The sequence below is a fragment of the Oculina patagonica genome, chromosome 1 (genome assembly GCF_052425735.1).
Source record: "Oculina patagonica isolate OP01 chromosome 1, crgOcupat, whole genome shotgun sequence".
NCBI lineage: Eukaryota > Metazoa > Cnidaria > Anthozoa > Scleractinia > Oculinidae > Oculina > Oculina patagonica.
The window spans coordinates 47,132,834-47,158,570 of record NC_135758.1 but is presented as its reverse complement, the minus strand read 5'-3'; the positions used below and the strand labels follow the sequence as shown (position 1 = coordinate 47,158,570).

The 25,737-nt window shown below is 37.9% G+C and overlaps 1 protein-coding gene and 1 pseudogene across 2 annotated transcripts in view; both read left to right on the top strand.

Annotated features, from left to right (window-relative positions):
• Positions 1–25,737, top strand: part of LOC144634834 (uncharacterized) — a 67,371-nt pseudogene that overhangs the window by 14,078 nt on the left and 27,556 nt on the right. The window contains exon 2 of the transcript XR_013567272.1: positions 1,348–1,446. The product of XR_013567272.1 is annotated as an uncharacterized LOC144634834 (transcript). The remainder of the gene's footprint in view (positions 1–1,347; positions 1,447–25,737) is intronic.
• On the top strand, positions 13,488–24,307 carry LOC144635211 (uncharacterized). The gene is made up of 3 exons (XM_078494302.1): positions 13,488–14,101; positions 21,281–21,358; positions 22,179–24,307. Exons 1-3 carry the CDS (start codon positions 13,984–13,986, stop codon positions 22,376–22,378), a joined length of 396 nt encoding a protein of 131 aa, XP_078350428.1. The 5' UTR covers positions 13,488–13,983; the 3' UTR covers positions 22,379–24,307.

Here is a 25,737-nt window from a genome sequence, read left to right as displayed (position 1 = left end):
TTTTTCGGTACCCGGGCAGTCTGAAATGCCTCGCACCAATGTGCTTCAAACTGCAATGACTGCTTTTTCAGTAACAAAATATCTTTGTCACAGTGAGCAAAAATGAACTTCAGGGCAATGTCACGTGACTAATGACGTCATCGTCCTACGACTTATACAAGAAGTAGTTTATGGTAAGAGTTATTTCTATACAACGTACTACTCCTGCAGACTTCAAACTGACCAAGTTATTTGGCATTGACGATTTTTCAGTTGCAAAGGAGTTTGGTTGGGAATTATATATTGTTTTTATAATTATTATAAGAATTATTTCACTGCTTGTATAAGAGGGTTTTCAGTGATCATGCACTGCTCAATCCAGCTTGTTTTAACAACCTTGAGATAAATTCTAAATAAATAGTCACTGTAACAGCAGAAACTGGGGTGTAAACAAATCACAGAACCACTAACTACATATATACGTTATCTATGGCATTTCTGTTTGCAGTTATCACCTCTTTTATCATCAACTAAGCCACTTTAGAAAGCCAAAAATTGGATATTTTTTCTTTTCCTCAAATTTCTTTTGCCCTTAATAATAAGAACAAGGGCATAACAAGCAACAGACAAACATGAAATGAAAATTTAATTACTTTATGGGCACTTTGTGTTTTCCATCTTCACATATCACATTGATTGTTGATTACCAAGGAAATATAAAAAAATTGAATATTGAAAATCACATGTTTGATTTTGTCGATTACCACAAGATAATGTTTCAGAAAATATACTCACCCGTTGAAAATTCTTGGGGGGGGGGGGAGGGATTCTCAAAAGAAAATATGAAAAAATATCAAAAAAAACTGGAATTTTTATGAAGAGGTGGGGAGGGGCATTAAACCACCAAAGCCTTTTGTGGGTGGAGTATTGGCATTACTTTTGTGGGGAACAACACAACAATATTTATTGTGATGTCATTAGATGCACATTGGAGTCAAGGTGACCTAATGGTTAGCACGCCGGACTCTAGATCAAGCAGTCCGGGTTCCAGGCCTGGCTGGGGCACTGTGTTGTGTTCTTGTAGCCGCTTAATTCTACAGAAACTGGAATACTGGGTAAGCTCCAGTCCTGATGGGCCACTAGCCTTGACAACAGGCTTTACCTTTTACCCATCAGATGCACATCATTCACCCACCCACTCAGTCTCACTCTTCCTCTTCACTCCTGTAGTGGAGCATAAAGGTTGCACAGCAATGTTTTTCATCCTTCTTTTACTTGCTGTTCCACTTCATTCCAGCAAGTCCAACCCAGGTCTTTACACTCTATAATATGTCATTAATGTCACTGATATAAAATTTCTGTGTTCAGAGAAAAAAAGTATTACACCTGGCAGTACTGGAACCTCCAGTGCAAGAGCATGTTCAAGTGGTAATGACCAGACGGATTCCAAAGTGAATCTCAACTCAGGTACAATTTTTATTCAGTCAGTGTCTTTAGTGACAGTTGAATTTGCTACTCAACAGTATGGACCGTAGTTAGATAAGAGGTCCTGCAATGTTAAAAACAATACACATACCCTGGTAGACTCAGACTCATTTTGGGGGTGCTGGCCCTATGAACTTCCTTCTTTGGGTATTATGGTGTTCCAGGAAATATCTATACCCCTCCCACGAAAGTTATTTTGTTTTGGATCTCCCCACCCCTCTGGAACATACCAGTTAAGCCTCATACTTCCCTTTAAAAATTTTGGCTTTTGAGACCCCACCTCACCCCCTCGGAATTTCCATTGACATTCCATGGGGTGGGTATGGATATTTTCTGGAACTGTTACTTGATTTTATTACCAGTAGTTGCCAGTTGCAATATGTATTCAACACTGCAAGTCATCTGTACATCACATGGTTTAAAAATAATTGTGTCCTGTAAGCCTGCCCTATTCGAAGTACTTTTTCTTCCCACTTTAAAGCTTTGGATGTAAATGAAAGTGAACTAAATTCATTAAAACTTCATTATGGAGAAAAAATATTTGATCCAGTAATATGTAAAAGTAAACAAAATGTTATCAAGTCACTTAATCAAAAAAAAAAGAGATGATTTTGGATTAGATGATATAACTGTGTCAAAAGTTTTTCTTAAGGTAGCTTACTACAGTTTTTAGGGGGGAGATGAGCCCAACTTTTAACTAAATTGTAAAATCTCTAGAAATGTTTTATCTTTCTCTTTTTCCAGTTTGTTACATCCAACAACCATCATATGAGACATTTAAACAATATAAATGCTACTAAATAGCAAAAATTAATGACTGAGTGCTTAAGATAGGACTGGGCACTTGTGGTTTCAATGACATTTTTTCTCAAAATCTACCCGTATGACGCCACCTCAAAATTTCAGAAATTAGAAATTGGCTCTGATTAAACATTCATGCAAAATAAAATAAAAATCTGTCTTACAGATTTTTTTTTAATTTTGGCCATGGACGTGGTTCACCCCTTTAAATAAACTGTGAAAGTTTCATCATTGGTTGTACGGAAGGTAGATAGTCTATGGGTTGCATTCAATAATGAAGAGAAACAAGCATGGAGTCTACACTAATTCAATTCAAATTGTGTACATGTAGACATGTGATCATGTGCACAGCATGATTTCATTTTACAAGTAAGAGAATAAAAGTAGAAAAAAGGCCAAATTGGTTATGACATTTAAAAATCTTCGTATATTTTACAGAACAAAAGGTTATTGAAACAATTACAGCAAGGCGCCCAAATGTGTGACCACTTTTAATTTATTCACATTCTTTCGTGCAGATTAAATCCAATCAGAAGTCAACTGCAAGCTATCCACGGCTTTTGATTGGATTAAATCTACACAAAAGAATGTGAATGAATTAAACGTGGTCACACATTTGGGCGCCTTGTTGTAAGACATGTTTATGCCGCAGAATGGTTTTATGATTAAAGTTACTAGTTTCTAAAGAAACTGTTGTGCTGCATTATTGGGCAAGTGAAATACTTACCAGTAGTTAAAGGGACATGGTCAGCATTGTCACGATATTTTAAGTCATTTTTCTGATTACTTCCAAATTAAATGAAACCTCAAAATAATAGTTGTGTAATGTAGGAAAACAACAAAGGAGTAATTAAAACCCGATAATAACCATGGATCGTTTCGTCTGACAAAGTTTAAGATGTATTATGACTGACAAATTTGAAAAAACTTGCCAGTTTTTTCAAGATGAGTTGTCCGTGACTGAGCTCCTTTAACTGCTGTAGCAAATTTGGAAAAGCAGAGGGCTAGAGCATTAGGCCTTCATCGGAGCAAAATGTCTTTCTCTACATTTAAACGTCAGCTTTCCAAGTTTCCTGTGGCAGCTCATTCACCCTTATCAAAGGGTAGTTAATCAACTAATGGTTTTGTTGATTGTTGAATGGAGGATTATTGGCTGGGTTGGTCTACAGATAAGATAAGTTGAGATGAGACGAGACAAGATAACTAATACTAATACAATAATAAATAACTACAGTTATATAATAACAAGTGCTGAAATATGGAATTTTAGAAGATAAATAAAACAATCAATTGGACAATAGAGTTGGTAATTAGCTGTTACGTAGAAAAGATGCAGATGTTCAATTATGATACAAATTATGTAATTGCTATTACTTTCTAGATGAAGGGAGCAAGAAGCAGAAGGAGGAGGAAGAAAGGAAGAAGAAGGAGGAGGAAGAGAGGAAGCAGAAGGAGGAGGAAGAGAGGAAGAAGAAGGAGGAGGAAGAGAGGAAGCAGAAGGAGGAGGAAGAGAGGAAGCAGAAGGAGGAGGAAGAGAGGAAGAAGGAAGAGCCAGAGGGGCCACCAGGTAGGTCAGATGGTCTGAACTAATTACAAATTCACAGGAAAGTTTTTTAAGGATGTTCTTTGTTATGTGCATGTTTAACCCACTAATTCGCTAAACCACTAAAGCGCTATAGTGCAAACATTTAATTAATAATTGATTAACTTATAAGGAAGGATTGGGGGGAGACAAGAGTGTGCGTGCGATCGGATCTTTTTTTGTCTCGCCCCAAGCCCCTTCCTCATCCATCTGCCAGTTCAACCAGTTTGCTCATGTTTCAGATATAACCGTGCACTCCTGGTACCCTAAGAGAAAAGACAGACTACCAGTGGTCTAACTTGCATCCAAAGTATCAGTCAATAAAAAAGAAAAAGAGTGGCAGCCTGGGCCGAGGGTGTCGGCGCGAGCAATTATGGAATTTTTGGGGGAGAAACAAAGAAAAATGACAGAATGGAACGCTATGCGATGGTGATTTCGAATATACTACTCTATGACAAAGGAGGGGGGGGGGGGTAATAATTGCTCTGATGTGGTTGACTGTTTATCAACGGGCTGCGAGAAGTATGTAAGAAGAAAGCACAAACTGCAAACCAGCATTCTAAATTCAAAAGAATAGTGCTCCTGGGGAGCTTATTCCGCTTGTTTCCAGCAATCTGTTGCATTGATAAACAATCGGTCAAAGGTAATTCTTTCTCCTGGTGACTGTTATTTTTTCAGTTTAGGACATCCTCACTGATAAAAAGTTTCCTTTTCCATCGCCCGACCGAGCCAAATTTTTTTTACGAAAGGTAAAAAAATGGGAGTTTAATCCCATGCTCCATTTTTCGGATTATTGCCAAATTCAATTTGTTTTGTATATTTGTTAAAGTAACTGTGACAATTTTAAAAATAAGTACTCATAACCGCGATTTCGAAAACCATTTATTGCGGCTTCTTTGCAGCTCGAAGATAAAAGAAGGGAGGAAATTAACTGTAACTTTGTCGACAGTTCTCCAACTCTTTCGTTGTCTTCTCTAGACGGTATATAATTGATCCTAAAATCACTATCGCATTCAGCGTTCTTCTCTGAGTTCTGTCCCGCAAGTATTCCCCTCCCCTCAAAAAAACATAATCCTTAAAACGGTACAGATAGTGATTACCTACTGTTTCTGGCCGTTACCTTTTAAGCAGATACTGGCAAGCAAGGTTTTTTTAAAAGTTATTCCGGTAATCCTGCTTTAGTACACGGTGGCGTAGTTGAACTCGTCACCTGCGCGCGCGCTTTCAAAAGTGCTGCCAATTTAACAAATAGATTCCATTTTGCCGTGCGTCTGTTCAGTTATAGATCACAGATGACGTCAGAATGTGGTATGAACAAAAGAAGTGGCCCACGAGCCGAAGGCGAGTGGGTCACTGATGTTCATACCACATTTTGACGTCTTCTGTGATCTATAACTGAACAGACCCACGGCAAAATGGAATCTATTTGTTTTATATAATAACACAAGACTTCAGCACACTTCAGTGTGAGAATGCCGCCGTGCCGATGAGCAAAGTTGTTTTGATTTCACTATTAAGTTTTTGTTAACACGAAGCACTGTTAATCCGATTGAATAAACAGAAAAATGGTCAATTGAAAGTCAATGAAAAAACTAACCTTTATTCCGATTTGGAAAGTTGTTCAAATCTAACCGAAGCGTTCAACCGCAATTCGTTTGTTTCCCGTGGCAACGTCCAACTGTACAACATCGGTCAAACTTTCATACAGATTTCGGATAAATTCTCGAATAATTCACTGTCTTCTTCAAGGTTGTTTCGCCCAGTTAAATGCTTCGAAAGGTGAACGATGCTTGGCGTATTGTTTTTCACTAAAGATTTGTAATTAAGCTGAACTTTTTTGCTTTGTTGTGGCCCCGCAAGTTTGAAAAACTTTGCCGACAACTCTGATTTGGACTATGAACTCTGATCACGCGCGCGAGTCACACCACCGCGTGACGTCATCTATGTGTCTGTACTCTAATAGATCATAAGTAAGAACCAATAAAAATGCGCGTAGAATTCAGGTTATTATATAACGGGATTTTGAGCACGCTTACGTATACTGAATTTTATTGCGCGGCTCTGCTAGCTATGTTATAATTATGGTTTTTCCCCCTTTTTTTTGGGGGGGGGGGGTGGGGATGGCAGTTTTCTGAGCATGCGCATGCAAGTTATCCTGGACTCTCGAAGGCGATCTCGTACCTCGAATCTTCGTTCCTTACTGCGCAAGCTTGACGAAACGAGCGACTCTCGAAAGTTCCGCTGCGTGATCGAATCTGCTTGGCTTGAAAAACAATAAAAATAACCGGAAGTAAAACATTAAAAAGTTCGTTAGTCAGGCTTTTGAAAGCTAGGTATGCGCAATTCAACCAGATGTCCGATATTTTCGGACTTCAAATTGGATTTTTCCAGGGTTGCTCGTTTCTCGACCGCTGGTCAAGGGTACTTCCTCGACCAAAGCGGTTAATAAGTTTACCAACGTCTCAAAGGACTCTCGGTTTATTGCTGTCTCATTAAGGGTTGTATCTGATTTACAGCTGTGAGTCTTCCGAAACCTGTATCAATATTTCAGCATTATAAATAACAATTTGCCAAAGTCGAAGGATTACATATTTTACTGTACATACCCGATGGCTCTTATTTAGGTGTTTATCTTCGGGAGGAAACCGACGGTGATCTCAATTGCCGTTCGCACTTTTTGCAATTGATTATCGATTGTAACGTAATTCTCTCATTAATTAGTGATTGTAAAGTAATCGTCACAAATTAAGACTTTGTTTCCAACGAAACAAAGGGGAACGAAAACCCTGGGTACGAGGATGTTTCTAAGGTATATATTTGTTTCAGAACACGCTATGTTCTCTTTGTGGTACTATTCTTTCTAGAACAAAGTACTTTGCGATTTTTTGTCCAAGTTTTCAGCTAGCACAGTGCACCAAATTAAATGATTATATAGCCTAGCAGATGATTATATGCGCATGATTATATGATTATATGATTATATAATTAAATGATTATATGCGCATTTTGCGTGCGCATGCGTGCAACCGCTGTACAAAGACCGCGTGATCTTGGGAATAAAAATGGCGCGGAAGATTCAAACTTTGTTTTTTGTACTGTTTATCGTCACATAATTTAATATAGACGTACATTTCGCTAAGAAAAAGTGTTTTGTGTGTGGCAAGGCTCTTATAAAGCAGATTTTCTGGCCTGCTTCGGGATCGTTGTTGCAAATAATGGGAAAATATGTGGGACAGGTAGGAAAGCCTTCACCGACAAAAATCAAACAGGCCGTTAAAAGAGGAAAACATTTATCCGTGCGCTGGAGTGTGATATATTAGGATCAAAACTTCACATCAAATCAATTGCTGTAATACAGGCAGAGTGCGAGCAATATTATAGCTTGTCGAGAGATTTTTTGCCTAAAGGGACGGCCACCAAAAAAAAGGGTTTTCCCTGAGGGGAACGACATGTTTGGGTGTTCTGCACATGATAATGCAGGTCACTGATGACTCCAAAGCAAAGCCAACTTGCCCTTTGACTGGCAAACAGGGTTTCCTGGAACAAGAACTGCAGTTCTTTAAAACACATTTAGGCGACACAGAAGTAAAACAGCCGTTATAACAGAATGAACATCAAACTTAAAGAAATAAACGTTGAATGAAAAATTGAAAATAACATTGTTTATAGTTAAAAATTATTTCTTAAGACATTTTATGCAGCAGTTATTAGAACGTTTCTGAAAAATATATATATCGCTTGTTCGTTTCATGCTATTTTTTGACTGGTGATCAAGGCTAGATTTTGATAAAGGAGCCAAAAATGTACTAATTAACATAGTAAAATGTAAACAAATAGTCTACCAGCAAAGAATTACCATAACACTTTAAAATTAAGACCGATCGCAGTAATTCTTTTCTTGTTCAACAGAATAATTGTGGTATCATCGAAATGTGAAGTTATTTTGACCAATGCTCACGTTTAAGGAAATAATCACAAACGATAGTTTCTCTGTTAGAATAAACCAGCGAGAACGTACGTTAAAGAAAGCTAAAAATTTCCACAATTGACCATTTTTTAACGCTACCTTCGCAGCATTAGACGATAGTTTAAGTACTTCAGGCTCCATATATCATCGGTAGACGCTGGAGATCAAGGCTAGATTTTGAGATTTTTGCATTGTGAGAACAACTAAATTGTAGTTTTATGACAAATCTGAACAAAATCATGACCACTCGCTCAAACCCGGGATACTTGATTATAACATCGTATAGTTAAAACTGCTGTTTTATACTTTAGTACTAAGTAGCCGTAGCGCTTTGTCCGTTTAGATCTTCCGGCTATTAAAAACATGGGCAAGGTATTTAGGTTCTCGACATTCGGTCGCCATTTTGTTAACGTGCAATGGGTTAATACACATAGCCAAAGTTGATCAGATAAACAGCACGCCGACACCAAACTTTGCTTGTTGTTGTCAAAAGATAAAGCAAGGACTCTTAGTATTGTATACATCAAGTTAAACTTAAAACACGTTTCATTTTGAGCTAGAAATTAGGCCATAAATTGTGGAAAATATGTAAACAATCGATAGCAGAACTTCTCTGTCGTGCGCACTAGTCCATATCGACGCATGCGCACGCAAAATGCCCTCCTGCTATATAGCCTAGTGATAAATCGTAACTTCTTTTGTGCTCCCACTAGAACGAAATTTTCGATTTCAAAAACTGCTACAAGTAAATGGCTTCTAAGAGAGTAAAAATGTGAAATCTAAACTTTGAAACATGCTATCTTCATTTTGAGAAGGAAATTTAAAAATTCGCTCTAGCCAGAGCACAATAGAGTACACCAAGTTTATGTTCCGCGCGAATCAACCCTTGAAATTCTATATCGGCGGAGAAAACTTGGTGTGATATATTCAAAGCTGTGAATCTATTTATGATAATTCCCCATGTTCCAGCGCACGTGGCACAAAGCGGGGAACAATTACTAGTAATTACTTGTACAAAAGAGTTTAAAAACAAACATTCTCATAAATATTTCGTTTGTTGTCGGCTTCAGTCGTCCATCAGTTCGTGCATACTCTTAAAATAAATACATACTAATGATTGCAAGGGTCCTGCGCGACCTTAAACAATTGCTATAAACAAAATCAACACTTAAAAGTAGCATTTACCCGACCGTGGCATTCTCGTAAGCCGAGAAAACTCCATTTGAAGTCAGCAGACCGCTTTTCATATCGCTCTTTAGAAATCCAAGAACTCCAAAGTCGAAAGATTATTTCATCGCTTTTAAGACCTTGATGTTCATTATTACGGCGGTCGAGTATTCTTTAAGGTTTTTTTCATTCAATTTAGAGTTCCAAAAAGGTGTATTTTGTTCGTAAAAGGAGTGAATGACCACATTAAAAATTTTAAGGTGGCTGGCGACAGTTTCCAGCACTTTCCAAGACGCAAATTTTGATGGCATGTAGTAATTCCAAGGAACACTGGAACACGGAACACTGGAACACCCCGGAACACCCGGAACAGTATGAAAAACCCGGAACACCTTCTAGAAAACCCGGAACACCCCGGAACACGTACAAAAATATTTAGAATACCTCTAGAAAACCCAAAACACCTCCAAAATACCCAGTGATCACGCTCTAGCTTAAAGAGGGGCACAAACCTTTCTAACACAGCAACAACTGCCATGCCTAAAAATCCTGGTAGAAAGGGAAGCGTCCCTTTGACGTCTAAAATATCTCACCCCAAGTTACCTATCGATGAGCAGGTAAAGCGAGCGTACCCCTAAAATCATTCCGAACCATTGCCCAATACAAGACCGTTCTTTTTAAAAGAGATGCACTCTCGCATAAAAGTTTGCCAAGGGTGCAGAGGGTCACTTAAATCAACATCAGGAACAACTTGCAGTCCTCCTTTTGATTTTTGTGTTGCCCGAAAGGAACGGTGACCATTCAGGGACCGTGAAACAGGGCTGCTCCGCACCCCTCTCGGAAAACGGATGTCGTGGCGTGTATTCATAAACAAGAGCCTTCGTTTATTCTGCCCTCTCTTTTAATCCCTGGAGGTCTGCCCCTGACTCGTCTCCAGTCGTCTCTTATGCGAGAATTGCAAGACGCGAAGGATGATTTCCTCCTTGTTCAACAGTTGACTCAAGACAGACTCAAATGACGACTGCGGACGAGTCAAGAGTCTGCCCCTCACGGAATGCCATAAAACCTACCACGAGCAAGAGTTTGGTTTCGATGCCAGTTAGAGTTGATTTGATTTGATTGGGACACTGGACAGCTAAGCGACCCGTTTCCGCTCTGAACCCCTTTCTTCTGGCACTGCCGATCTAGTGTGCGTTTCTTGTTTATATTGTTGAGTTTCTCATCTGTGCTCACCACGTATGAAATGTTTTTTTTTTTCTTGAAACGTTTCTTTACCTAAGCAGTTTCCACACCACTTCTAGTGACGATGTTATTCGTTGATTACTCCCCACATGATTACCTCTAGTTGGCCGTCTCTGTTTTTTAACATCTGAATGCAACGACTAACAGGATGTTTTTGAAGAAATAGTGGCAAACACAGTATTACTCTGTTTTCATTAAGCTTTGCATTTCTAAGATATGGCGCTTGACATATATAAAAATTTACAAGAACATGTAAGTTGTGTTTATGAAAGCGGTATTAAACAATTATGCCAGGCCTTTGAGCATTTTCAAATTCATTTTCTCAAGCTCTGATAAAAAAAAAATGTCTTTGGTGTTATTCACGGATTATTCTGGTACTCGATTAATATTAATATTAACATTAGTTAATATAAGTCGATGTTAAGCATGCCGGCTGATAATAACGCCTCGCTGGGGGTGTGTTCAAGGCTTTCTTGGGGTATGTAAAGGTTCTGGAAGGTGTTCCGGGGTGTTCCTGGTTTTCTAGAAGGTGTTCCTGGGTGTTCCGGGTTTTTCATACTGTTTCGGGTGTTCCAGGGTGCTCTGGAGTGTTCCGGGGTGTTCCGGGGTGTTCCGGTGTTCCTGGAATTACTACATGCCGATTTTGATGGGTCATTATAACCACTCTTTATCACTTGTTGCTACAATCATGGTGTCAAACAAATGCCCAATGATTGGTGAACATGTTGTTATCATTTTTATGACACAATAGGTTACCATACCAACAGTATAACCTTCTAAATACACGCTTAATTTAAGCTTAAACTGCTTATTACTCAAAAACGAGCTCGGTGACCCCTATTTTTATGATTATATTTTGATCAGCAAGACAAATGCAACTTTTGGCAAAGTTTAAAATAATTCTGTACATGGGGTTCAGAGCCACCTTAAATTTTCGAAAATTTAAGGTGGCTCTGAACCCCATGTGGAGATTTTTTTATAAGTTTGCCAAAAGTTGCATCTTACACTTTTGATTACAATTCAATAATAAATCATAGGGTCTCTTAGAGATCTACCGACTATTTTGCATGAAGCATGAGTAGAAATATAAAAAGACGGAAAATGATTATTTACTTGTGTTTTAGCGTGAGTCACGCAATCCATTATTACGAAATTTAGTCCCCAAGGTTAAATATTAGCGACACTTTCGATAGATCGCCTCTCAGAAACACGTGCGTTGAGTTTTGTATTGCGAAATACCTAGTTGTACGGCGCAAGTTTGGGTTCTTATGATGCTTATCTGCGTTTTCAACTTCGTTGCGGCCGTTGGTGCGTTTTTTTTAACGTTTGTTGATATGACAAGTCACGTTTTGAATTTGTTATGTAATGTGTTTTAGGCAAACACACGCCATCAAACCGCAAGTGTCCCGGGAAGTGTTGACGCGTTCGTATTTTCTTTCAGTGACGTATCCATCGCCCACAGCGAAATCTATTCCCTTGAGAGTTTACAACAATTGGTTAAAGGAGTGAATTAAGCCCCATCTCTATTCTCCTATTTTACTTTAACAAGCGCAATAATCGAAAAAACGGGGGTCATCGGACTTGTTTTTTAGTTATAGGCACTTACAGCTTAAATTTAGGGTGTTTTTAAAAGGTTATACCGTTTCTATGGTAACCTGTAATGTCAAGAAAATAATCTTAACTTGTTCACCAGTGATTGGGCATCTCTTTAATACCAAACTGTTGCGTAGACTGAAAATAGTAATAATAATAATAATAATAATAATAATAATAATCTTTAATGAGGAGACTTTTTCACACATAGGTGGTTTTTAAAAAGGACCTCGAAGATTAAAACTAAAAACTAGAACTAACTTAGGACTACAAATAAAAATTTTATAAACACTTAGTCGTAGTATTGATCCGTCAAAGTTGAGGGGCTGAAAAATGTAGGAAACTGTTTTGAGCCACCTTAATCGAGTAAAATTGTCCATGTTAGAATCTGAAGTTTCGTATCGTCCCTTTGAAAGCCCATTTGAAAATTTTGCGTCAGATATGACGATCTACAATACACCTAGTTTATCCCCTGCCGTGGACACTAAGGCTCCGTCCACACTGACCCGGGTAAATTTGAAAACGGAGAAATTTGAAAACGCCGCGTAAAATGTTTTCCGTCCACATTAACCCGGGTAAATTTGAAAACGATACGCTTCATTAGTAAGTAAAAGTAAAAGTAAAGTCTTTATTTAACGAGGGTAGCACTAAAATAACATAAAAAATACTAACAAACCAGTGGCCCTCTAAAATTATTTACAATAAAATATAAAAATACACTATTTCACGCTCCAAGTCCAAACGCTCATTGGTGAGCGTTTTTGAAAAGCTCCGTTTTCGGTGACCGAAAACGCCGTTTCAGTGTGGACGGTTGGCCTAACCAGAGAAAAAAAGGTGCGTTTTCAAATTTACCCGGGTCAGTGTAGACGGGGCCTAAATTGCTTGTTTTTAACTCGGAAAAGAGTTGTAGTGGGCGAAGTGAATTCACTCCTTCGCTCGTTTCCTGTTAGACATATGTACGCAATGCGTGCAAGTGTTTTAAGGCCTCTAGAGAATTAGACCTTTTCTCTGATACCTACATTTCTTGTTAAATTACATAAAATTAACATGCTTTGTCACCAACCGAAATATTGTATTAATGTCAGTTTTCTTGAAATAATATTATGATATTTATTCAGCTATAAGCCGAGACCGTAAACCTTTGGTTTTTTAGAACCAGTTAGAAAAAAACTAACCCAAAACACTCAGCTAAAGATGAATTTATTTCAGTACGATTTGGTGAAAAAAAATTGCTCGATTTATAGCCAATGATATTATTATCATTATTATTTTTCGTTACCTTCAAATAACAAAAAGGAAAAATAAAAAGAAAGAAATCAATTTGCAACAGATGGGAACTCTATCTCTTGGCCTTTCGGTCTGCTCTCGATCAGTATTTGATGACAATCAAAGTGAAGTAAACAGAAGTTTGGAAATTATAACATCATTTGTATTAGCAAACCTTTATTTTTTTGTTTGTTGTTTGCGATTCTTGTTTCATAATAACTTTTCCGAGTTTAGTGGCTTATAGCCACTTTTAGTTATAACCCTTCCAAACGCTTTTCGAGCAAACACGAATGCAAAAACCATGAGTATGGTAATTTTGTAAATTTTTATCCACGGGCTATTGCAAAAAGAACAATGAAGCAAAATAGTGTATTTTACCAGACAGCGCTTTGCGCATGCAATTATTGATGCAGAAACATTGCAGAGCCTGTTCATAAATATTTCGCGCATTTTCGGTATCAGTCGCCGCACTTCGTGCATACACTTTTCATAAATGCATACCGATGGGCGAAACCTGTCTCCCGCAACCTTAAATTACAGTAAAATGAATGTATGTAAAACGACAGGGATCCACCCAGATGTCCGTCTTGTAGGTGTCCGTTAAGATAGAGTTGACTGTATGACCCTCGTTTTGAAAGTAAAAATGGCTGTAAAACGTTGACGTTATTATTCTTACCTTGTGAAACGAGCTGATTCCAAGCCAGTTGCTACCCAACTCTTATAACCTTGTGTTTTAGTTTCCAGTGAAGGCAAAACAACAGTGGAATGTTTTGGCGATTTGAATGAGAAGCAGGCTTCTGAAATTGCAAGAAGACTGGGACAAAACTCGGTAAAGCTATTGAGAACGGAACTAGAAGGAGGACTTGGTAACAACAGCGGCGAGCTTTCCACAGTAGATCTTATGCTGCGCAGTAGAAATTACCGTATCCGCCAGTTTACGGACTTAGTACTAAGTGGTGACAGGCAAAATGTGATACAGACTTTGCGGGATGTTTTACCTACATATAAAGGTGTCACAGGTAAGTGATTGTGGAAGTGATAAACGAGAAATGTTGCTATTAGTAGTATAGACTAAACAAACGAATAGTGTTGCGAGAGGATTTACCGTTGTTTTTTTATGATTTTTCACATTTATTCGTAGTCGGCATTTTTAAAACCTTAAAATATATCAGTAGTTCTTTTAAGTTCGGTAACAAAGGCGCATATTTCGCTTATATTACATTCATCCTGGACATTGTTGCTTTGACCACCTGGGCCGGGTTGTTCCAAAGCCGATTAACACTATTAAACCCAGGATTAAAAGTTGACCGGAGCTCAATGGTCCATAATCTTTGCCAATGTGTTGTTTTTTAATTCGGCGTAAATAAATTCGCTCAAGCAAAGCGTGAAGCTCAGTCGGCTCGTAGTTTCGATTTCTTTTTGATTTTCCCTTCTTGAGAAACCACTTATTCTAGAAAGCAGAACCAAAAACCAGTGCTTTTCAGTGCTATGGTATTTAGAGTTGTCTTCATGTCCTCTACTGTGCTCAAAACGCCAGCCATTTTTTTTACTCGCAACACGAAGCAGATCCAAACTCCGCGCCATTCAGATCGCTGGAAACGTTTGATTGGCCCTCTGTGGGTGCTTTTGTTTATTAACCATTCAGAATGCTCTGTTTGTTTCTCTTTTCTGCACTGTATTTCCTTATTTCTACACGTTAACTCATTTTTGCATCGAAGTTACTAAAAACTGCATTTCTCTAAGCCAATCAGATTCGAGAAATTTTTTCATGTTTATTATTGATTCAGTGATTTAATGAGCGCTGTAAACTTGATACAGTGTCCCAAATCGTTAGATCAGCAGGTTAGTGATAACAAATAGGTCCATTATTACAACGACGTTTAGACAGCGTTTAAGAAAACAGTGGTCTAAACTGGGCAAACTAAACTTTGACTAAGGCGTGAACTGCCGCTTTGTCACGTTATAATGCAGTTCAGTTATCTCCACTTTGTGGTGGTTCACAAAGTCCCCGCAGTTATAAACCTCAATTCAGAACTAAAACAGATTTTTTTCTATGCTGGTGAGCGGACGGCATCCTGCGAATCCTGCAATCTGATTGGTTCCGGGAGCGGGCGGAAATTGACGATCTTGCCCGCTCACATTGCGATTCCGCCCGGGTTGTAAGGGTTGTAGCAGGGCGGGAGAAGCTCTGGGTTGAAGGATGTGAAATCATTTCGCGGCGAGGCGAACGAACCCATGAAAGTTTTGCTCTCCAAAATCTATCTTGTTGCCCACCAACCGTTGTGAATGTGAAAGGAAAAAGTAGCAGTGAAATTAAAAGCTCAAAAGGCGAGTAATCGTTCTCCTTCTGACACAATCAATTTGTAGTTTTACGGCCGTAGTTTGTGCATTCGCAGTCATTTTCATGCCATTGCGGTTAACTGCAAGTCGCCAGTTAACGGACTCCATTTATCACTTCAAACGCCTGTAGTCAAGCGGGTTAGCTAGATTATCGTTACAGACCGGACAAAAGCACCAAATATGGCACATGTAGTCCTTTGCGCAAGAGCTTTCAGAAAATCCAATGCTCCAGAACATGGGACACAGAAAGGACAATAACGTCATCACAGAAATATGCCACATTTTTTTATGTCATTAAGCAAAAATTGGCCAAAGATATGCCATGGTTCGTAATTGTTTAGAAAAAAAATCGTGGTTTAGACAATGCTAAAAGCAATCTCAGTTAAGGTTAACACATATTTTGCGTTTCTTATAAAATATTAATGCTGTACTACGCATGTCAAGAATGAAGAGCATGAAAACGAGACTAAAAAGGAAAGTCTATTTACACATCACCCATGTACAGGCTGAGTGTGTTTCGCTTAAGCATTCAGAGTATCCAAACTTACCCTTAAAAATTACATTAATAATAACAGTCTCTTTATTATTTAAGATTGTATTTTCTATTTGTACTTGCACCAAACTGTAATATGGCGGGAAACCGCAACTCCAGGAACCAGGCTGGTACTCTGAGCTAAACTGTTGCTACTACCTCTTTATTTTGTACACTGGCCCTGAGGAACACCTTGATATGTGGGAGCATTTAATCAGCTGTTGGCATGCTTCGGCCGCCTCCGGAATTGTAGCCCACACTGGCTTCCAGATCTCCTCTTTCCACTTCCGCCCCCAGGCTGCTGGTGCCTCTGTACATGTTGCCCAAATCCCAGTTATGCGGCTCTTTCAATATGTAACGACGAAACATTCTGGAAAGCAAATGCATTCCGTTGAATAATAGCTCCTAAAAATAATAAAATGTAATCAGAATGAAGCGATTTTCTAGTAACAGTTCTTAGTTGTGTGGGGGAATATTTTCACCAGGTCTTCCTTTCTAAGAGAACAGCTCCCTCCAGGCAGCATTTACCGAATGTAAATTACTTCTCTTGTCGTACATTAACACTGTCAGTCTCTCTAGCTTTTAAAATGTGGTGTAGAACAGCTAACTGCAAAGAACTGCTTTTGCTGCATGTGAAAAAGGCTTCGGCGGCATAAGGGTAGAATCGTCGTGCTTGTAGTACAGTTTTCTTTCTGTTTCCACAGAAAGAAGTAGTATTGCAGTCCGAAAAGGCGTGAAAAGCAGAAAGGAACTGTGATTGCACATTGCCTAATTTTCGCAGATAGAACTGACGTGGATGTACTGAAAATGCCAACCAACTCCAAACACCACCCATATGTCAACTTAAGGATACTTCGCTTGCATGTCAAAGAATTGGCCAATCAGTAGAACGACAATATCAGTGGCCACTGTTCGAATTTCAATTCTACTCTGCTCATTTTCAAGAGCGCGAATCTAATAAACTATTACTCTGGTATCTATCTCTTCACGATTGCATTCCAACATTGGATTGGTACTACCCTTGGCAATTACCAATAGAAATTCCTTCGAGTCCTCCCAATCTGTATAATTCACTTCTTCTGAAAGAACTCATCTTTGTTCTTAGCATCCCAAAGAAAGGCATTCCAGTTCTTTGGCACTCTTGCGTGGGGACCAACTTTACCCGAACACTGGACCAATGCTTCTCGGCCCCAGTGCGCAGGTTTTTAAGCTATCTGGCAGTTTGAGATACTGCAATCACTCGTTCGACAGTTGACAGTTCCCTGGGCTGAGAATGACAATCAGCGCGCCACCATTGAAAAATTTTGCACTCAAACACTTTACACGTAACGCCTAAAAGAAACCTGCCATAATCAGATTTTGAAGGGGGATTAGCATGGTTCTCGTGGGCGACATATTCGTTAAGATTACTGATATACAGACGGCTGAACAGTCCGACGGCATGCCGCATTCTTTTGATTTGATTTGGCGGCGAACGAAATTAGTGCTTTGTTGTACCAAATATCGGCAATGAATTTCATTTCTTCTTCCAGTACTTCTCTATTAGACGTTTTAAACTGTCGTTTTCCGGCTTTTTCAATAGTGCACTCTGTTATCACAACATTGTCTACTGCACACTTTCTGGTATTGAGGACAAGTAGTCCTTGGCATTGCTCGTCAAACACATGTTCAAACGGATTGCCGCATCTGTTTATTCTATCAGCAAAGTTTTCAACTTGTTGCCAAAAAGTCATCTGATCTTCTTCTTTGTGGTGAGTAGTATCTCCCTCTGGATTTGGGTGTGGCATCTATTGCTCAGCCAACAGTGTGATGAGCCGCGTCAGTTCTGGTGTGGAAATTAGCCATTTGCATAATGCAGCTGGGTTCTCCGTAATCCCCATAACTCCTCCGGTGCCCTTGACTTTGGCCTTTGTCCTGTTCGTGGGCTTGGTCAATGTGGATCACAGAAAATCTCGTAGACTTGCTAACAATCCCCTTCAATTAGTCTGGCACTGCTTGCATATCGCGAAGATGGACACTGCCCCAGCAACTGTAGTTGCTGTGTGGTCAAAAGCTAAATGTAAGAACATAAGTTCTTGAAGACAGAATAAAATCTCGCCCTCTGAGGGAATGTACTTTACAAAAGGAAATGGGTGGTCTTCATTTAAACCAAGCCATATTGAGACACGTGTGGGAGCAAGAAAATAATAGGCAATGCGGTAGCGCTTTCTTTCCTTAGGGATATGCAAACAGATTTATTTTAATTTTCGTTTTCGTATTAACATTTTTGTTTGAAAAAAGGAAAAAATTACGGTGTCACTCACCTTGCTGCAGCTCAAATGTTTTTATCATGTAGTTTTTATTGAACATCCGCTGGTGTTATGCAGGCGCGTGATATTACAACAGTTCGCCAGCGAGCTAAAACTATCTCACAAAAATAATTTGTTTACAAGATTACATTATTAGCTTCTGAAATATTTGTCAGAATGTTTATTCATTAACAAACTAGTAACACTTTAGGTTATAGAAGAAACCTAGAATAATACGCCTTCACGCGAAGGCAACAAGAATTTTTACAGTTTTTGAAACAACTATTATTATTATTTTTTTTTTTTTTCAAAAAAAGGTCCATATTTTTAATTGATATTTACTGTAATGTATTGCTAAAATGTTTTGCACTTTTTTTCTGCATAAGAGGAAGCAAGACTTACCCAAACCTTTATTCATCATCATATTACACTCAAAATCAAAAATAACCTAAAACACTTGTGTGACGTAACGAACGACGTCAACTTCGCCTCAAAGTGAAGAGATATTTTTGAGCATTGGATTTTTGGAAATGATATGGTCAAAGGTCTTTGGACACCAAGTTTGGTGCTTTGGTCCGGTCTGTAACGATTTCCACAAAATGTAGCGTTAACCCACTAGGCTAATGCCTTCTCTGCTACTTTTTTCCAAAACCAAACACTGTTTACCACCATTCAAGAAAATGAGATCAAATATAAATGTTAATAGCAAGAAAATGTGTGTCAGTAAGTGCTTTTCAGTCGGAGAAGTAGGCTTAAATTACTGCCAAATTGAAGGAAACCTCAAAATAATAGTTTTCTAGCATAGAAAAATGCCAACGAAGTAATAAAATCTCGAAAAAAAATTTAATGATGGTTTTGACTAACAAAGATTAAGACAGATTACGAACAATAAACTTGAAAAACTTTGCCAATTTTTTCAAGATTCGTTGTTCGTGACGCAGCCCCTTTCAAAAACTTTCAAGCCAAAATGGAGTTAAAAGTGTTTCGGCGACTGATTTCCATGCTCTGTTTTGGCTTTTATATTTGTTCTTTATTATTGCAGATGCTTTTCTTTTTTGATGAAATCTGACATATTTCATTTAGAAAAAGTTAAGTGAGTCGCTACACCGCCATATCATTGGAGGGGGCCGTAGTTTTAGAGATTTGTAGGGGGTCAGTCTTAGGTCTAAATTTTTGGAGATTTGGAGAGGTCTCAAGTCTCAGATTTTAAGTCTTAGTTCTGGAGACACCCGTTTCTTGGCGTTGTGGATTGTGCGATCACCAAATGACGTAAAACAAAGGATTCAAATGACAATAAATCATAACCAAACCACAGCACAACAGCTAACCAATAGTTTCCACAACGCCACGATATACCCCGTATCTTTGTTAACGATATGATGACTCTTTCATGACACATTTTAGTGTCTCCTTGTAGAACTTTAGATTAAGACGGAATCCGCCAGGACTTTGAGTATTAATTGGACAAAATTATGTAACAAAATTATTTACATCTTATTGCAAACTTCTGTGTTACTGTTTCAAATATCTTATCAAAAGAAATCATTTCTAACAACACCAAACATCGAAAACAAATTTAGAAGTTCCACTGAATTACACTAAATCGCATTAAAGATGACTTTACAAAATAGCTACATGTAAGATTTTACCTATAGTTTGTGAACTTCGAAATTCATTTTCTCAGTCTCTGATAAGAAATTGTTGTTTTGTGTTCTCACGGATAATTAAATCTTTAGCTTTTAAAAAGGGTAGAAAATAGCGCAATAGGATTGAAATTATTCTGGTACACGAGTTTTATCCAACTTAAATTGATATCACTCGATTTCCTGATGGATTCCGTCTTAATTTGTTTTGACTTCGAGGAAGCAGCGTGACCGACTGGTTTAGGGCGCTGGTGTTGTAATCCGGAGATCCAGGATTCAAAACCTCCACCCTGCCACTAGCTGGATTTGTTTTCGGTCGTCCCGAGTTCAAATCCTCGGTCACGCTTTGTATATAGCCAACTGTTCTGCCTCCTGCCAGTTGGGATTTTTAATCATGTTATTTTTATTTAGAATATTTGTTTTCTCTGTTTCAGTGGCATGCCTGCAAACTAGCTATCTCGAAGCTAAGTGCATGACCACCATCTGATAAACAACATGTACATTACATTTTTACATTTTTGCTTTGAGAATAGTTTTCAAAAAAAATGCAGAAGTACAATTTCAGTTGAGTTATTGCTGCTCTGATACACCACGATCTCAAACTTCTTGATTAAAACGGAGGTAATGGGAAAAAATGATCGGAGAGTAGTTGAGTTTGTATGGTGTGATTTTCAGGCCGGTTAGGTGAGAGGAAATTTTGTCAGAGAACCAGAGAACATTTCGACTACATACATAGCTTTTTGTTAAGGCAGGTCTTGTAGGGCAACCATAAAGGCTGGTGTGGACCTACCATTGAATAATACACTAACAAAACATATAACTATTAATGAAAAAGAAATATAAAAAGAGAATTAAAAATATATGAAGTCAGAATCCTTGGAATTAATCAAGCAGGCCTCTTTCTCAAACTGGATTAGGTCTATAGATCTAGAGACACGTTTAAGACTTGCTTTGAAAAGCTGTAAGGAGGCAGCGTTTCTGATGTTTCTCGGGATTGAGTTCCATACAATAGGGCCCCGATATCTTACGCTGTTTCTTCCAAGTAAACTATTGTAACGTATAAGAGAAAAGTCATTAGAGCGCCTTAATTTATAATTATTATCGTCGTAACGTGTTCCAAGCAGGGATGTAAGTTGATCAGGTAGAGAGTGATTGTACACCTGGTACATAATGGAAGCAAGCCTTCGCTTGTAAATATAATTCAAAGGCTTCCATTTTACAATTTGAAGAACGGCAGCATCAGGTGTTTCACTGGGTAGCTTGTGAATTAATTTGGCAGCTTTAATGTGTAATAATAGCCCACGTGCACGCAATCGTCTGCATGAGAAAATCCCCAGCTACGCAGACAATGGGATAACAGTTAAAGCATTTCTCACATGATTGCTTTGGTTTCAGGTCCTATGCTGCTTCCCCGTACATTTATAGTGGAACTTCGTTACTCACACCGACTGGAGGTGGCCAAGAATTTGAGTGGTATGTTGCAACTAAGAATTTACCAAGTACTCATCCACCGAACTAGGTGCCTGAGTGTTGGTGTAACATGCATGAATGTATGAATGAAAACTTTATTAATGTGTCAAAAACCACATAGGGCAAACGTTTTCAAAGGAAACGTGAAAAAATGTCTAGCTAGGAATTACTGATTGCAAACTCAACTTGTTTGTTTGTGGGGCCCACAAAATCAAACTTAACTTATATTTTTGGAAAATGGAGAAAACCTGTGCCAGCTGTGCTCTGTACTAACCTTGCATCGAGATACGTTTTTTTCTGTTGTTAGCTTGAAGTTAATTCAGGTGGAGATAGACCTAAGCTTTTTAGTGAAAAACGCGGGATTGGGCTTACCGTCTTGGTAATCGCATGAATGCGAGTGCAAGTAAGGATTTTCACTACTAGGGATATTTGAAAATTCTCTCAAAATTTCACGAGCCTTTAGGCGATTCCAATGTGAAAGAATGTTTTAAACGTCACGAGTATAGTGGAAATCCTTAATTACTCGAGCTTTTATACGATTGCTCATTTATTATATGACTCAGATAATTACATGATGTGCGCCTTAATTTGCACTGCAGTGCAAATTAAAAATTAATGATAAATTTGCCTGTCCTCAGCTAATCACAACGAAGTAATTTTCTCAATCGTATAATTCTAGTAAACATTTTTCAGGTTTTGCAGGAGTATTTTGAATTTTACCTCAGCCACACTAAACCCTATGTTCCTTGAAGCCCTCATTGGATCACACTTTGCAAAACCCAAAGCACTTTCTCATTAATTGCTTGTTTCCTTCTTATTTTAGTAGAGGAAGACAGATGGAAAGCCTTGGCCGATAAACTGGGAATGAACAACCTTGATATCAGACTAATAGATAACAAAAAGAACGCACTTCCAGCTGAAGAGGTCTTAACGTTTTGGGAAAAAAAGAGTAACAGCACCGTGGGAGCATTGTATGATATTTTAGTTGAACTAGGCTATCCAGTTATAGCGGATCTTCTGTAAATTTTCTATTTAGTTTCAAATTTTCCCAAACTGTTATAAGTGTATTTCATGGTTAATTTCTATTTCATAAAATAGAAATTAACTATGTGGGTGGTAAAGTATCAGTTGATATGCAATGTACGGAATGAAAGTTATAGTCCCTGTTTGGAAGTCAATCTTTTCATGAACTAAGCCATTTTAGTTGCGTGATGAGTTAGTCACACAATATTTTTGGCCTTACCATGACCATTTCTCTCGCTAAGAAGTTTTATAGCACTAGTCTGCGTGTTTGACTTCGTGTGTTTGGATCGAATGAGTGCAGGGAATTTGGCCATTCACATTCACTCCCAGTGGAAATTTGGTTAAAGTTCGATGGCTCGCAATTGGTGGTTTTCATCTGGCGTGATCAAAATTTTAAAAATCTATATCGTCAATCCTGCAAAGCTATTCTTCTTACATATTCGAGTTATAAAAAACATTAATCTGTGCAAACTTTGGTATCAATTTAGTGCTTTGTTTTGGAAATATTGCATTTTAAAATTTATGATGCCCGGATGAACGTGTTTTAAGTTGTCACAAAATCGGCTTTTTATGTTTTTTTTTGAATTTTCAAACCAAGAGAGTGCTGTTAAGTGAAAGCGAATGCTATTGATGATAGAATCTCCTTCATTTCGTGTTTAATTTTATGGCAGCCGTATTGGTGCCCCAAAGAAGGAAACACTGATACTAAAGTAACCTATATACTGCAATTTCCCAAACTGATTTCACAATAACTCGTCTATAAAAACGCTACAAAGCTGTAGTTTGGACAAAACGTTTCTTTTTTCCTGCTGAGTAACATATGTGAGATTGAATTCCAGATTGATACGCTAATTCTTACGAAGGATGTTTTCATTTGTACTGATGAAAATTTTACAAAAAAGCACTCTCACTCGAAGATGATTTGGTGTTATAGTTATGTATTGTACTGATTTTGGTAAATCGATTGAGAAAGTTTATTGGAGCAACTTGCGTGTGGATATCATACATCAAATAACATAGTTGTTGAAAATAAAATGATGTTGAAGGACAATTAGATGTAATAAATAGGGGAATTGCGTGTTCTCTGACATTGCCAAAGAAGATTAAACGCAATGCATGCCATGTAATAGGCCACAAGGCTGGTGACGTTTATTTAACTTTAAAGAAATACTAAATGCAGAGGTGTAGTATATTTTACATTTACACTTGTTTCATTTCTATTGTTGTTGTTTATTTATTTACCTTTTTTTAAATGCCTAAGTAGTTTTCTAAGTGAAGTAAAATTTATATTTTATATTTTAATTTTTTATTTTCTGGATGAGCCTGCTATGCACATTTACGTAGTTATTGGTACCTGTACGCGACCCAGTGGATGCCACTTTCATCTTTATCTTTAGTTTGTAATTTTCAACTGAATATATTTTCAATTATAAATTATGGGGGAGAAAAGTAGTGGAGGCAGGCTATAGGTTATAAAGTATTCAAGAAATAAAATGGATCTTGCCATTAATGTGATTACTTTTTTGTTCGTTTTATATTTCTTCGCTTGCTCGCTTTCTAAAATCTTTAAAGTATCGTTATAACGTAAACCTGGTTGAAACTCCAACTTCTTTTAATTTGTACATTGAGGTTTTATTGACGATTTATTTCAGTGGGATACTTATTTCAGAAGAGGCGCCCAATAGAAATATCGGTGAATTGACCGGCATCACAAAAATTTGGGTTACAATCCTGCTGAAATCTGAATCTCCTTTTTGCAACTGGTAAAGGTGCTTCGCGACAATTTCCCGTCGTCGTCATTTTATCACAGCTAGCCGTATGAAGGTGCTGAAGAAAGTTTTTTAAGACCTGTCAAACATTTATCAAGCGGTATGTCAAACACGGTTACCATGACAACATCGAGGTAGTATATTATGGTAATATTTTACGCCGTACAGTTATTTTTGTTATTTTGTTATTTTATAGCTTACGAATTATCGTGTTAAAAATAAAGATTAAAATGAAGGGTTGTCACATAAGTTAAATTTTACCCAAGGGATAAATAAACAGCTGCTTTAATGATTCTGCGATGCTTTCCACCTCCTCCCCCTTTCTTCCACTGGTACTGGTAGTTTTTTAACCTAGAAATGCTGAAAAATTCAGTATCCTGGAATTAGGAATTATCCTTTTCTTGAAAGAGCTAAAGGTTATTTTGACTGATTGACTTAGATTGAAGCCGAAAATGGAAACAAATTCAAAGGATTTTGTGAATGGCACTCATCGCTAAACATTTAGGCTATTAGCTCATGCTTAATAATAATAATAATAATAAAAGCTTTATTTAAACTGGAAAGAAATGCTTAACTTGCAAACCCGGGATCAGGGTACCAGAAGAGCAACTACATGCAAATTAACAGCCACGCACGCCGTTAAATTCATAATAAGATGGGGAAATCTCAGTTTTCTTAAATGTTAACTTTTATTTAGAAACTAGGATTAACGAGAGGGCGGAGAAAAAAAGAAAAATGTTAAGGGTAATTCACGTTAGAAATGTTAAAAAGTACATTTAATTTGTACCAAAAAAGCTTACATTAATTAAACTCATTTGCAACAGAGTTGGTCGCTGGACACCCGAAATAACTCCTACAGAACTAATCTCTGTAATCTAGTAGGGTTTCCATTAAATATTGCAATAATTAATATTAGTATATTCTAAAACAGTAGATAGCGTTTTTGGCGCGCGCTGATTGGCTACTCAAACTCCGGACACCCTTTGCTGTTCGCAGCATTTGGGACAAAAAAGTTAATAAGCGCCGCAGTCCCGATGCAGTGCTTATTCGATTTACTAAAAACTGCACTTCAAAGCAAAGACATTTTTTTATCAAAAGCGATGTTTTGCAGTTCACAGTGATGGTTTTACTTCTCGTTCATTAGTTTTCTATCCAACATTCTTACAATACGTAGTTTTGTAAATCTTGTGAAGGCCGCGCACTTTGCCAGGACAGCTAGCGCTACTTCTCTTTTTAGCAAGAGACGAATACTGACAATCTGAAGACGCTATTTTCGATAACTGCGAAATATTAGATTCTTTGTGGCGTCCAAATGTTAAGTAAGCGCCGCCCTCAAATAAGCGCCTCCCTCGAATAAGCGCCGCCGCACTTGTGGTGCGAAAAATTTAATAAGCGCAGCGGTGCAAATACGGTAAGCTTCTACCAGATAGGTAGACAACTTCGCTTCAAAATATTGGGCCTGAAAATCTATAATCATTACGAAGTTTGGCTTAAAAAAGTTGATCGAGCAGCAAATTGAGTATTAATCAAAGTAATATAATAAGTAAGCAAGAAAAAATTATCAAAGCCCCATTTGAAAACTGATACTGA